Here is a 13,472-nt window from a genome sequence, read left to right as displayed (position 1 = left end):
TAAAAAAAAAAAAAAAAATTCCAGCATATAAAAATAATTTCTGTGGAGACAACCTAATCTAAAATGTATTTTAGCATTCCTTTTTTGGTTGTAAAAAAAAAAAAAATTAAATGTGTGAAATATATATTTCCCACTTTTTCTCCATGGAAGCAAAAAATAAAAAGGAATAGAAAAATGACTTACATATTAAGCCACATGTATCATAATAAAAAGGTAAAAACCATTAATGAGAACATTTAGAGCTGTTGAAAAATCCTGAAATCGTGCCTGGTCATGAGATTTAGATGTCGCCTTCCACCTTGAGGATTGCCAGAGTCGGTGCTGGGAGCCCTTGTCGCTTCCATATCTCTCCTGGGACCATTATTCTCCTAATCTCCTTCTGCAGCTCATTTTCCGAAGCTGTATAATAATAATGGACAGCGTCTGGTCGGGAGCAGCAGCACCGCGGTCTCGTGATGGTAATGATGTCTCCTCCACAGGTATCTCAACACTCAGTTCATAAAAAAGAACAAGCTGACGGAAGCAGATCTGCAGTACGGCTACGGCGGGGTGGACATGAACGAGCCGCTGATGGAGATTGGGGAGGTGAGTGTTGTAGTAGATATCCCAAGCAATGGCCGCGCGCAGGATGAAAACACGGCGTCTGTGCAGAAGGCAGGCAGGTAAATCATGGCCGCTCCATCTTGATGAATCGCTCCGTTATGGTTCTTGTCTTCGTACGAACGTTTCCAGCAACAGGCACGCTAAGTGGCTGTCACTATTGTGAGGGGAACACAGCTTAACTTCATCGGGTTTCCACTTAAAGAAAAAAAAAAACAGTGGTCCCTAAACATTCTTACTTGTAAAATACCAATAAAAGAAAGTCCTCACCCTCCATAGGTCCAGCACCGTCTCTCCAAGCTACTCCTGTCTCTGTGTCTTTGGCTGCAGTGGTTATGTTATGTTACCACTGCAGCCAATCACTGAGCTCAGCGGCTATGCTGATGAAGATTGCACAAGATGCCGAGCTTATTTATTGGCTGCAGCGGTGATGTACCTGTTCTTCTTGTTATTTTACAAGTATAAAAGAATTTAGGGACTGTTTTTGATTTGTTGGCTTTTTTTTTTTTTTAAGTAGAAAACCTTTTTTAATATTTTCATTATTTTTCAATTAATACAGTTACATTTTGATTTGGATTTACCAAGATTTAGAAAAAAATCCTTTTTTTATTTTAGATTATTATTTTGCAGAAACGGCGAAACTTGTCCAAAGGTTTTGTCTGTTATTGCAGTTTAATAATTTTCAAAGGAGGATTGGATGTGGGCCAGGGACAAAAATGACGCCGTCTCTTATAGGAGACTTGGTTCTGAGCTTTTGGCTGACCGCTATTTAATGATTGTAGTCGCATGTGTCTTAAAAAAACAAAAAACAAAACTCATTAGACATCACCACTAGTGAACGTGCTGGGATCAGGTGTTATCTGAGCATGCTCGGGTGCTAACAGAGTCCTTGCCGTGCTCGAATAATAGGTTCAAGTCCCCGCGGCTGCACGACTCACAAATGTTCAACAGCCAAAACAAATGCAGCAAAGACACTCGATTAGCACTGGAGCATGCTCAGATAACACCTGATCCCAGCACGTTCGCTCATCACGTTTTATTAATATGTTCCAATGTGTAATTAATGTAACTGATGAGCGGATCTCCTGCATGTTGCAGTTAGCGCTTGATATGTGGAGGAAGCTGATGATCGAGCCGCTGCAGGAAACCCTCCTTCGAATGCTTCTGAAAGAGATTAAAAGGTAGGTGCGCTCTGTGACTGCGCTGCCGACTCGCTTTTATTTTGCACTCATGAATATTTCGCCCCGGTGACCTGACTGACCGCTCCTGGCAGACATTTCGGAATAACCCTTTAGCTGCTGGGACAATTTTTATACTTTGGAGAGGCACAAATTTTACTCCTTTTTAAATTGCAAAAAAAAAAGGACAACTAGATCTCACAACACATGTATGAATATAAATGGAGGAGGGGGCTGTAAACTGCACATAATGCATGAGATCTGCCGTATCCAGGTGTATGGATAAGTTCAGAGCACTAGTTGGAGGCGCCCCGTAAAAGTCGGGGTCCCGCAGCTTTCTCCTTTCCTTAGTCATCGGCACTTGTCTCCGCCAACGTTCATGTCTGGAAGTCTTCAGTGGATCGTTTTATTAATATATTAGATTGGGCTCAGAAGATTATGCCTGTAAGCACACTTAAAGGGGTTGTCCACTGCTGAACAGACCATCCTTAAAGGGGTTTGCTCACGTACAAAAGTGCCTTTTGATCAATAGATCTTGGAATAATAACAAGTTCCACAATTGGATGTGTGTAAATAAAATGTTCCTGTGCTGCGATAATCTTATAAATGTTCCCTACTGTGTAATGGCTGTGTCTGACCGTACATGAACATGATCTGACAACCCATAACCAACAGGCCATCCCTGCAAGTGTTACAGCTGTCGAACATCCGTTAGACATGCAGCCGTGGGGACTTAACAGATTTCTTGAGCATGCCGAAGTCACTTAGTTAGCACCTGAGCAGAGCATGCGCAGATAACACTTTATCCTAGCACATCCGCTCATCACTATTCCTCACCAAAGTGAAGTCATTCATTCATGAAGTCCTATCATTTATACACTGCTGGACTGCCTTCCTCTGAATGGAGCGATGCCATACTCTGTATATGGGGCTGACGGAGAGCCCAGAGGAGGGGTATCGCCTTCCGCCCCCAGACAATGAGCAGAGCAGGGGCGCACGACTACAGGGGACACCACAGCGCCGTCCTCTGTATCTCACCCCCAGCAATCAGCGATTTTTTTTTTTTTTTCTTTAAGTCTGTTATTTTTCACCATTTTTCTCTTTTTTGTTTTTTGTTTTTTTCTTTACTTTTCAGTGATCGATGTGGGGAAGACCCAAATCGAAAAGTAATCCACGGGGTTATCAACTCCTTTGTTCATGTTGAACAGTATAAGAAAAAATTTCCCTTAAAGGTACTCGAGTCTCGTAGGTTTCTGCTTTTTGTGTATGTTTTGCTGTGTTCCTTCCAGTTTATGGCTTTGTCTTATCTGTTTTGTTTTTGTTTATTTTTTCCAGTTTTATCATGAAATTTTTGAGTGGCCTTTTCTGGCTGAAACAGGGGAGTATTACAAACAGGAAGCTTCAAATTTATTACAAGAGTCAAACTGCTCACAATATATGGAAAAAGTAGGTATTGCCACTATTTTTTTATTATTAACATGTAAACAGGATGATTTTATCTTGACCCATACTTTTCAGATTGGTGGAGGTCAGACTTCTGATACAATCCAGTTCATTTAAAGGGGTTTAAAAAAGGCTTGTCCCCAGACACAATTGTTTTTTTTTGTTTTTTTAAGTGCTTCACACACCCACCTTGGGTCCAGCACTGAGCTTCCACCGCTGCTCCTGTTGTCTGTTATTGTCTGCAGCACTGGTGTCATGGGGACTGTGCTGCAGCCAGTCTGTGAACTCACTGACTTATGCCATCTACTCAGGCAGAGGCACCAAGCTCACTGATTGGCTGCAGTGGAGAGCTGACCGTGGACCCAGGGAGGGTGAGTAAAGCTCAGTTTCAATTCAGAAAACAAACCATATTGGATACAGGATTTTTCTGGAGATAGATAAACGCTATAAGGGCCTGTAACGCCCCAGAAGTAACACCGCTGTATATGTTGTGTAGTGATGCTGCTTGCTGTCCCCGTTCACATGAATTGCAGTACCATTCATGGCCACTACATACTATATGGCGCTGTGCCACGTGCGTTATATCATAGATTCTTCATTCCGCAGCCGATCAGTGGAGATCATGGAGGTGCCAGGAGTCTTGAACAAACCAATATTGATCGGTTATCAATATTAAAGTGCCAGAGAATCTATTTAATGGTGGCATTATAGAAATGAGAAATTTTAAAATTGTTCGTAGAGTTCGTCAGTATACAATGGTGGAAATTATCTGAAAGCTGCAGCTGACCGTAAATGGTCCCAGGAGTCGTACAAACTAAATCTGAAAAGTTGTGATAGTTTTGCTGGACACAAAAATCCAGTCTGTTAGCGGCGACCTTACCACCTACCCTTTAAATGGAGAATGTGGAATGCAAACTTAAACGGGTATTCCCATCTCCAAGATCCTATCCCAGTATGTAGTAGGTATAATGGTTTTAGCAAATTCCTCCAGTTAGAAATGTAGTATAGTTCTTCTGATTCGCTATGTCGCTTACCCTATGTTCAGGGCATTGTGGTAGCTTTAGGTATCCATGGTTATGGCCACTCATAGTGACAGATACTTAGTTGCTAGTGGTCATAACCATAGATACCGTAATGCCCAGCACATGGGGTATCATAGCGAATCGGGAGAACTATACTAAATTTCTAGTTGGAGTTATTTGCTAATATTATTATCACACCTACTACTTATTGGGATAGGATCTTGGAGATGGGAATATCCCTTTAACAATACATATATATGCCTTTTTGTTTCCTTTTTATGAACTATTGTATTAGATTGATCTGCGTTTGTTGTGATGAGGTTTTTTGTTTATATATCCATTTAGATTTTAGGTAGATTAAAAGATGAAGAAATTCGATGTAGAAAGTATTTAAACCCCAGTTCGTATACTAAAGTGATTCATGAATGCCAACAGAGGATGGTCGCCGACCACTTGCAGTTCCTACATGCAGAATGTCACAATATCATTAGGCAAGAAAGGAGAAGTGGTAAGTGGAGCTTGTTGTGCTTATTACAGTGTTAGCAACGGTTGTCCAATGGGTAACTTTTTTTTTTTTTCTTTTGCCAAAAGTTTATATAGCTTTAAAAATATACAAAAGGAGCAATACGCACCTCGGCTGTCACCTACGCCTGTGCTTTAATGTTGACATTTCCCTTACTGTGCCCTACCTCCTGCCACAGTGATATTGTCCCAAATCATGGACCTGTGATCACTGCACAATCACTAACCAGTGGTAGGCGGCAGTGATTGGCAGCAGCCCTTTACAGGATCCTCTTTTTGTATACAATCGTTTATCAATCCAAAATGCCACACTGATTTCTTTCATTCTATTCTTGCTGTAGTCAGAGTTTCTGGTCCCCAGATGTAAACCATGATGCAGGGTGCCATCGCAAGAGATCTTCCTGTTAAATGGAATTTGTCAGCAGGTTTTTGCTATATCATCAGCATGATGTAGGGGCAGAGAGCCTGATTCCAGCAATGAATCATTTAGTTTACTTGCTGCTGCAGTTGTGAAAGAATCACCGTTTTCTGTGCTGCAGATCTAGCAGAGCTTGGAGTGCTGAGCTCTGTGTAACCCCTTACCACTTTACCCACTGTCAAAGTGACATAAATGTGAATTTGGGTCAAGCAGGATCGGGTCCTGAATATGGCAACCCAGCAGTGGGACGCTATGTAAGCGTAATGTCCACTCAAAGAAAGGCAGGCCGCACCCTTACCTGCACTGAGAGCCGAAACATGGAACTTAACCGAAAAAACTTATCTGGAATCTAAGTTGGTATGCGTGCGAAATATGAGTATGTTCACACTGGTCATTAAGCAGACAAAACCGAAGGTAGAAAAAAACATATACCCTGCTGTAAGTAAGTAAAAGCATTAGTGCTTGTAAATAACATTGGGTACTTGGTAAACAGTTTCTGATCACAAAAAGCGTAACAGCCATCCCACCAGCGTCAAGGTGTACCTAAATCGGGATGGTCCTAACCTCCAGTATTAAAACCTTGCTGTGAAGGATAACAGCCGAGGAGGGATCACAGAGATCTCACCGCTGGTACCACTTTGTCACAGATGACACCGGGAAAATCACACTGATCCACCCACTGTCACCAGTTTGTCAAGGGAACAAAACACTGCTGCCTCCAATCGTTAGGATAGTTATGCAATTGCTTGACGAGTGATGAACGCGGCTGCTTCCACTAGTAGGCCAGTTATTGGGGAACTTTAGTGTGCGTATGGTGTATACATTTCCAACACATGGAATGTGTGTGTACAATATCACACTTTTTTCATACAAAAATGTGGCGGAAAATGGAGGGTGCGTCTTATAGTCCAGATGTACCTTCTGTGGTGGGGTGAACAGTATCGGTGGAGCAACGGGTCACAGAGGCAGGAGCCGGCTGCTGCGGCTAACTCCTGTGCCTGCTGCTAAAGAGAAGTGAATAATCACTGCATTCCACGTGGAGGGCATTGAATATTCATTTCTCTTTTGATAGCATCCTCGTATGATTGGCTCCCATCCCCGTCCTGGTATGATTGGCCCTCACCCCCATCCTGGTATACATGGCCCCAGCCAAAAACCTAAAAAAAACCCAACAAACCATTACACTTACCTTCCTGGCGCTCCCTCGCAGCATCTTGTCCCAATGCCAGCAGCTACCGGTACTTTATGCTTGTAAAAGCAGCGCATGGCAGGGACATCATGCGCTGCTTGCAACCCGAAGGGAAGCTGCCGGAATACTCAATGCCGTACCCGCCGGGACTGTATGCGTGGAGGGCAGTGCGTATTCATTGCTCTTTAATAGTGAGCATAGTGTCAGCCGGAGCCTTCCTGCAGCTGCCGGCAGTTAAGTGTGCTGCTACTTAAGAGAAATTAATAATATATATAAAGAATCGGGAAAAAAAACGGCAGCACTCCAAAAATTAAAGTGAAAAAAGTGGCTTTACTGATACATTAGCAGCAACGTTTGTACAGGTTTCTCTGCCTTTCTCAAGCTTGTTCATATTATTCGAGCACGCCAAAGACACTGTTAGCATGCAAGCATGCTCAGATAACACCTTATCCAAGCACATTCACTCATCACTATTCCAAAACAAAAAGGGGTCTCCTCCTCTGTGTTGTCCCGTGACTAGTGATGTGAATGTAGGGGGCTAGCGAGCCACTAAATGCCCGAAGAACAGATTTAAAAAAAATAATCAGCACAAAAATGTGGATATATTTCAGGAAAGGAATTGTATTCACTCATTGTGTATGTCAAGGAAAAGATTTCTCATACAGATCCAATGAATCCTGTTAATGAAGATTTGGGGCTCTTGTTGTCCTCGCTCATTGGGAACGTGGCCATTTTGAAGACTGACTGTTGTAAATTGGCTTTACGGGTCCCAGTGTGTAACTCTTGTGGCCCTTCATCCTGAGTAACACGGGTCTATTCTTCCTATTTTCAGACATGGCCAATATGTACACCCTTCTTCGTGCTGTTTCTAATGGTTTACCTCACATGATTCAGGAACTACAGAACCATATCCACGATGAGGGCCTTAGAGCTGTTAGTAATCTTTCTCAGGAAAATGTGAGTATTTCCTAAGCGTAGTTATATTATCCACGTTGATCAGACTTTCATATCTTGGGCGTATTACGGTACTATATAGTTTTTTTTGGGGGAAGGGGGGTACATAAACATGCAACGTGCAGCGTTCTTACAGTATCTGCAATCTTCCTGGGGGATTTACTCCCACAGCTCAGTGAGTGCAGAGACCCCCATACACATTGGATGAGAAATGGCTGAACCCGCCTGATGTTTGGGAGTCTCCCACCTCTCCCCCAACAGATAATGTCAGGGGAGACACGTATGGAGCAGGCGGTGTTCCCACACTTGATCCTTTTCTTTTCAGGGCAGGTGTTTGACCAGTCGGGATCTCCTGTGTACTGCCTGCCTAAAATCCACTATAGAATGAAATAAGAAACCCATAATTTATGTAGTGGGCTGCAGACAAAGCCTATATGGTGTAATTATGGTGTTGGGAAGCTTCGCTTTAAGTAGGAGACACTCGACGTAAGACTACAGGATCAGACTACACAGGGATTGTTTGTTGTCTGGAACCGTAGAGACGCATGGATCTGCATGGGAGCTGTAGAAACAAAAAATACGATTTTTAAAAAAAACCACTGTCATCCATTTGTTCTATAAGCTGATAAAGATTTCAGTATTAGACTTTTATGTAAAATGTGTATTTGATTTTTTTTCTCCTGCCTTTTTTCCAGATGCCAACCCTGTTTGTGGAGTCTGTCTTAGAGGTCCACAGTAAATTTGTGCAGCTCGTCAACACCGTTTTAAATGGAGATCAACATTTTATGAGCGCACTAGACAAGGTACGTTCTTGAGCATTTGTCTTGATTGTAGTCAGCGGAGAAGATGGAGAAAGTATGTGAATGTCGGTCACATAATGGTAGAGCAGGGAAGCGGCACCTTTACTGGTCCATGTTGTCAGGCTGAACTAGTCCCATGGGCCGTAATAAATGGACAGTGGTATTATTATCTAAGACATTCATGGTGTGTCAAATATGTATGCCGTAACTGGCTCCATCTTCGGGAATCTCACCAGTCAGGAGAATGGCGGTCCTCTGCTTCGTCTCTTCTCCGGATTGCCGTCCAGAAAGGAAGAGCTGATGTGTGCAGCCATCTCCATTGTAGTTTATGCAAGTTACGGAAAAGCCCAAATATTTGACTGCATCCATAAAACTGAATGGAGCCAGCTGCACACTTGTATAGCCACCTTGCAAAGTTCCCTGATCGGTGCCCGTCCTGGTGGTCAGATCACCGTCCCGCAGATAGTAGATGACTTGTTTTCACTGGACAACTCCTTTTAATAGATCATTTCCAGCATTGAAAACTATTACCTATCCAGAGGGATGGGTGATAACTTTCTGATCAATGGTGGTCCGGCTTCTGGGTCACTGACTTATCCTGAGAACGAGGCACTGTCAGCATGTCGCGCGGCCTCCTCTATTTTGCGCCGTGCCCAGATTTCTCCACAGACAATGAATGGACCAGCCAATCTAGCGGTGAAATGATAATCTATTATTGGTCTTCCATCATATCTTTCTGTTCTTCAGTCCCATTTTCATGTCACTTGTTGTTTTACTGCTCGTACTTCCCCCGTCGGAGGGAAGAGTCGCCCCGTCGGTGTGCTATGTACCGCCTAAAGCTGACCGCTCTCTCCTGTACCTGTAAAAAAGTGTGCCGTTTTATCTGGTGGCAGCCCGATGTGTGCACTAATTGCATAACACAAAGCCATGACTCTTGCTGTCACCTTCCATATTTTTATCTCCACAGCCCAGACCCTCATTGTTGAGCAATGGCCATATCAATCCACTTCTACTGAAAGGGGTTTAATATAGGCAGACTTTTAGCCTAAAGTTCTGTCGACACCAACCGACCTGCAGCAGTACATGACTGCCGATCGGTATATATTTACCCATCGGCGGACGTTTTAATAGCGTTCTTACAGACAGACGGCGCTGAGCGATGCACACTGAGTGATCAGTGATAGATTGCGGAGTACACGTATGCAGCCATTGTTCTCTGCAGCACGAGTCCTGTCTACACCAGACGAATGCGGCCAAGAATGGTTAGATTTGTGCTGCAGGATAAATGATTTCTCCTGATGATTGCACAGCTGATCGGCCACCTGCTTAGGCCATGTTCACACAGTGCGTTTTTTACCGCGGAACCGCGGCGGTTTTGCCGCTGCGGTTCCGCAGCTGTTTTCCATGCAGGGTACAGTACACTGTACCCTATGGAAAACAGGACACACTGTGCACATGGTCCGGAAATTTTAAAAAAAAAGCCGTGCTGAATAGCTCCCGGAAAAAAGAAGGAGCATGTCAATTCTTCTTCCTGAACCGCAGCGGTTCTGCACCCATAGACCTCCATTGTGAGGTCAAAATCGCAGTAAAACCCGCAGATCAAAAATATATCTGCGGGTTTTACTGCGGTTTGTTGTGCAGAACCGCTGCAGCCGGAAGTGCGGGGAAGCCGGCGGAAGTGCGGGGCCGGAAGTGCGTGGGCGGAGAGACATGGAGGCATACCGGCGCATGGGGATCGTGTCGGCCGTTTGATTGATTTGGTATGTGTGTCTGTGTGTGTGTATGTGTATGTGTGTGTGTATGTGTATGCGTGTGTGTGTGCGTGTCCCCATGCGACGATAGTGCCTCCATTGTGCTAAGTCGCCGTATGGGACTACTACTCCCATCCGGTATTAGGATGGGAGAGTTGTCCCTGTGTCCGGCGACTTAGCACAATAGTAAAGTTACACCAAACACCTACACACAATACACATACATGACACACAGTACAGTACATACAACACATAACACAGAGTATATACTCACCAACAGCACACTTGTAGGCGAAGCCCTCGATCCTCCAGGAAAAAATCGCAAAATAATAAACCAAATCCATACTCCCTGTCCGCAGAATCCATAAAACGAGTGTCCCACGCCGATCGGCTGCTCTCCGGCGATACACTGCCAGGAGCAAAGCTCCTGGCAGTGTATCGCGTACTGTTCCGGAGTTCAATGACTCCGGCGTCTCGGTTAACAGCAGTACAGCTGCGTTGAACTTTCCCACGCAGCACTGCCGTTAAGCGAGAGTGCCGGGGTCAATGACCGCCGGTAAACTCGCTCGCGCATGCGCAGTGACACACCGACAGGAACTATGGCTCCTGTCAGTGTGTTGCTGCATCCGTGGAGAGCAGACATATCTCTGGATGTGTCTGTTCTCCATGGAAAATCTTCGTGGGATACGTGGCACTTAAATACGTGGCACTTAAATACGTGACACGTGTCACTTATACGTGATACGTGTCACTTAAATACGTGACACGTGTCACTTATACGTGATACGTGTCACTTAAATACATGATACGTGTCACTGAAATACGTGGCACGTGGCACTGAAATACGTGGCACGTGGCACTGAAATACGTGGCACGTGGCACTGAAATACGTGGCACGTGGCACTGAAATACGTGGCACGTGGCACTGAAATACGTGGCACGTGGCACTTAAATATGTTGCACGTGGCACTTAAATACGTGGCACGTGGCACTGAGATACGTGGCACGTGGCACTTAAATACGTGGCACGTGGCACTGAAATACGTGGCACGTGGCACTGAAATATGTGGCACGTGGCACTTAAATACGTGGCACGTGGCACTGAAATACGTGGCACGTGGCACTGAAATACGTGGCACGTGGCACTTAAATACGTGGCACGTGGCACTTAAATACGTGGCACGTGGCACTGAGATACGTGGCACGTGGCACTTAAATACGTGGCACGTGGCACTAAAATACGTGGCACTGAAATACGTGGCACGTGGCACTGAAATACGTGGCACGTGGCACTGAAATACGTGGCACGTGGCACTTAAATATGTGGCACGTGGCACTTAAATACGTGGCACGTGGCACTGAGATACGTGGCACGTGGCACTTAAATACGTGGCACGTGGCACTGAAATACGTGGCACGTGGCACTTAAATACGTGGCACGTGGCACTTAAATACGTGGCACGTGGCACTTAAATACGTGGCACGTGGCACTAAAATACGTGGCACTGAAATACGTGGCACTGAAATACGTGGCACGTGGCACTTAAATACGTGGCACTTAAATACGTGGCACGTGGCACTGAAATACGTGGCACTTAGGCTATGTTCACATTTGCGTTGTGCGCCGCAGCGTCGGCGCCGCAACACACAACGCAAAGTAAAACGCAGCAAAACGCATGCACAACGCTGCGTTTTGCGCCGCATGCGTCCTTTTTTTGATTGATTTTGGACGCAGCAAAAATGCAACTTGCTGCGTCCTCTGCGCCCGGATGCGTGCGCTGCAGTGACGCATGCGGCGCAAAACGCGGAGCGCTGTCATTCAAAACACGTCCACTCATTTTGGTGTTTAGTCCCAAAATGGAGGATGGAAGAAGAAAAGGGTTGGCCAAGGAAATGACATCATTTCTTTTTTTTTTTTCCCCCACTGCAGTTAAAGCTTTATTTGTGTCAAACACAGACAATTTGCAGAGAAAACTGCATACAAAACGCACAAAAAACCGCACTAAAAAACGCACCAAAAAACGCACCAAAAACGCACCAAAAACGCACCAAAAAACGCACCTGCGTTTTCTGCAGAGACCTGCAGATTCAGTCAGGAAAAAAAAAGGATGGAAATCCTGAACGTGTGAACATAGCCTTACACTGTAAGATAGTCGTGAGACGAGACCACTTAAGAACGCTCATTCACGGTTATGTTACAGTGTAAATGTAGCTTTAGTGTCAAAATATCAGACGAGATATAAAGCTGCGATGGAAATGGGGGGAAAAGCTGCCAGATTGGGTGAAATGATAGCAATGCGCAGATATCTCGCCGTCGCCCGGACAGTGCCTTTGGATTAATACTTTGATGCTTTTTCTATACAGGCTCTTACGTGTGTCGTCAACTACAAAGAGCCCAAATCCGTCTGCAAAGCCCCTGAATTGGTGAGTGCGCTGTTCCCAGACCAATAACGGGTTTCTGTTAGGCCGCCATGTTATGTTTTTTTACAGCAGCGGCTATTAATCATTTACACAACCATTTACTGTTTCCTATGTTAAAGAATTGCAATGTATCGGTAAAAAATGAATGCCATACTGTGGCGTCTGATTTATTTTTTCTTTATATGTACACACCTAGACCTAAATAAGTGAGTGTCATTTGATTTATGGAACAAACTAATGCACACTGCAACATTTTTATTTTTTTGCACACGCAGATTCAGTGCTTGAAAAAAATCGCTCCTCTGCACACCCCATTGAATAACATCGGTCTGAGTGGCGTTCATTTTTTTTTTTTTTTTTTTAACCCCTTCCCGACCCATGACGCCACATAGGCGTCATGAAAACCCGTGCCAATCCGACCCATGACGCCTATGTGGCGTCATGGAATGATCGCGTCCCTGCAGATCGGGTGAAGGGGTTAACTCCTATTTTACCCGATCTGCAGGGAGAGGGGGAGTGGTACTTCAGCCCAGGGGGGGTGGCTTCACCCCCCCGTGGCTACGATCGCTCTGATTGGCTGTTGAAAGTGAAACTGCCAATCAGAGCGATTTGTAATATTTCACCTAAAAAACTGGTGAAATATTACAATCCAGCCATGGCCGATGCTGCAATATCATCGGCCATGGCTGGAAACACTAATGTGACCCCCCCCCACCCCACCGATCGCCCCCCCAGTGCTCCGTTATAGGGTCCGGTCCCCTCCGTCCGCCTGCCGGCTCCCCCGTCCTGCTGTCCGCTCCCCCGTCCTCCTGCCCGCTCCCCCCCTGCTCCTATGTCACCCCCCCGTGCTCCGACGCCCCCCCGTGCCCCGATCTCCCCCCCCTTATACTTACCGAGGCTCCCGGTCCCCGTCCGCCTCCATCATGGGCGCCGCCATCTTCCAAAATGGCGGGCGCATGCTCAGTGCGCCCGCCGGCCGGCAGATTCATTAGAGGTACATTTTGATCGCTGTGGTAGGTTCTATCACAGCGATCAAAATAAAAAAATAATAAATAAACCCCCCCCTTTATCACCCCCATAGGTAGGGACAATAATAAAATAAAGAAAATATTTTTTTTTCTTTTTCCACTAGGGTTAGGGTTAGAACTAGGGTTAGAACTAGGGGTAGGGTTAG

The 13,472-nt window shown here is 45.1% G+C and overlaps 1 protein-coding gene across 1 annotated transcript in view; it reads left to right on the top strand.

The window, feature by feature from the left end:
- CUL2 (cullin 2) overlaps positions 1–13,472 on the top strand; it is a 79,035-nt gene that overhangs the window by 30,789 nt on the left and 34,774 nt on the right. The window contains exons 5-12 of the mRNA XM_077268531.1: positions 480–585; positions 1,699–1,781; positions 2,914–3,010; positions 3,114–3,224; positions 4,589–4,751; positions 7,205–7,329; positions 8,022–8,129; positions 12,242–12,301. Of these exons, the coding sequence (XP_077124646.1) occupies positions 480–585; positions 1,699–1,781; positions 2,914–3,010; positions 3,114–3,224; positions 4,589–4,751; positions 7,205–7,329; positions 8,022–8,129; positions 12,242–12,301 (853 nt within the window). The remainder of the gene's footprint in view (positions 1–479; positions 586–1,698; positions 1,782–2,913; positions 3,011–3,113; positions 3,225–4,588; positions 4,752–7,204; positions 7,330–8,021; positions 8,130–12,241; positions 12,302–13,472) is intronic.

This window comes from Ranitomeya variabilis, chromosome 6 (genome assembly GCF_051348905.1).
Source record: "Ranitomeya variabilis isolate aRanVar5 chromosome 6, aRanVar5.hap1, whole genome shotgun sequence".
NCBI classification, from domain to species: Eukaryota; Metazoa; Chordata; class Amphibia; order Anura; family Dendrobatidae; genus Ranitomeya; species Ranitomeya variabilis.
The sequence above is the reverse complement of the archived record's forward strand: the minus strand, read 5'-3'. Positions and strand labels throughout refer to the sequence as shown.